This window comes from Pseudochaenichthys georgianus, chromosome 22 (genome assembly GCF_902827115.2).
Source record: "Pseudochaenichthys georgianus chromosome 22, fPseGeo1.2, whole genome shotgun sequence".
Classification (NCBI taxonomy): domain Eukaryota; kingdom Metazoa; phylum Chordata; class Actinopteri; order Perciformes; family Channichthyidae; genus Pseudochaenichthys; species Pseudochaenichthys georgianus.
The window spans coordinates 35,143,435-35,144,779 of record NC_047524.1 but is presented as its reverse complement, the minus strand read 5'-3'; the positions used below and the strand labels follow the sequence as shown (position 1 = coordinate 35,144,779).

General features: G+C 39.7%; 1 protein-coding gene across 1 annotated transcript in view; it reads right to left on the bottom strand.

The window, feature by feature from the left end:
• Positions 1-599: 599 nt before the first annotated feature.
• Positions 600-1,345, bottom strand: part of LOC117467488 (uncharacterized) — a 21,708-nt gene continuing 20,962 nt past the window's right edge. Inside the window, exon 6 of the mRNA XM_034111121.2 lies at positions 600-726. Coding sequence (XP_033967012.2) covers positions 600-726 — 127 coding nt within the window. The remainder of the gene's footprint in view (positions 727-1,345) is intronic.

Sequence of the window (1,345 nt, the reverse complement as noted above, 5' to 3'; positions counted from 1 at the left end):
AAGAATCTGTGGTGGTGGGCAATAATTGTACCCCTCGCTACCTGAGTGCCATACAAATGTTTTTTTTTTTAAAAATACATTTCCATACAATTGTAAAACCCTAACATGATCATACATTCAAGTATGTAAAATAACAGCAACAATAACCTTTTTCTTAACACCATGATGTTAGAGGTCGGGCTGTGTGTACATGTGTGCCTCAAGATCAAATTAGTAGTTATAAAGCACTTATATACTAATAAAGGACTGGCTTATCTATAGCCAGTTGAGTAGCACTTGAAATGTTTGGCTCTATGAAACCTGATGTACTTATATGATTCTGTTTTCTTCAAGGTTGTGTTTTCCTGGTCGAATGTACTTATTGTAAGTCGCTTTGGATAAAAGCGTCAGCTAAATGCAATGTAATGTAATGTAATAAATTCCTCCCACTGTTTGCCACTGCTGTTGCACCCTACTGGCTCACCTGTCAGTGAGGAAGGAGGAGCCTTCATGCAGTGACGACAAAAAAGAAAAGAAAAGTAAACAGTTTTTTGTGTGTGTTGGGATGTTCAGTCCAAAAGTCCAGTCCAAAAAGTTCTGTTTTGAGCTTTGAGGAATGCTCACATGTGCCAGTCAAATTCCTTCAGCTCAGTCACGAGCTTCGACAGTTTTGGAGGAATGTGGTGCCGTTTCTTCCCCTTCATCTCAGCCTTGGACCCTCGGTCAGGATTCATTCCAAAGAAAACTCTAAGGAAACAGAAATATGTTTAGCTACACATGCAACTAAATGAATGAAACTGAACTAAAGAGTAACATGCCGACAAAGCTCAGATACTACTTGTCGTGTGGCTCTACAGGAGTGGAGCCGTCTAAAATAGCATACATTTGTTTTCTCCACCATGCCCGTGTGTGTGTCCATCTACAGCTAATGTTGCAAAAATACTACTATTACAATAACACTTTGCTCCTGTAAGCTGAGCAACTCAGACAACGTGCTGTTAAAGTCTGCTCATCACCAACATACTATACTGGAAATGTCAGCATAACCCATGCACCTGTGACTTGTGTGGATATACTGTACGTGCACTGAACGATCTCAGGGCACCGTTAACTCAGTGCATGAGTAGCACAGCTAGTAGTAGTCGCTAGTAGTCACGAGTGCTGAAAGAAGTTGTGACTATTGATAACAAAGTTTTAATCTGAAATGTATGTCTAAAATGTATTAATTATCCGTTTGTGTGTCTGTGTGTGTATATGTCTGTGCGTACTGTATATGTGTGTGCATGTGTCTGTCTATGTGTGTATGTCTATGTATGTCTATGTATATGTGTGTGTGTGCCTATGTATGTATGTATGTATGTGTGTG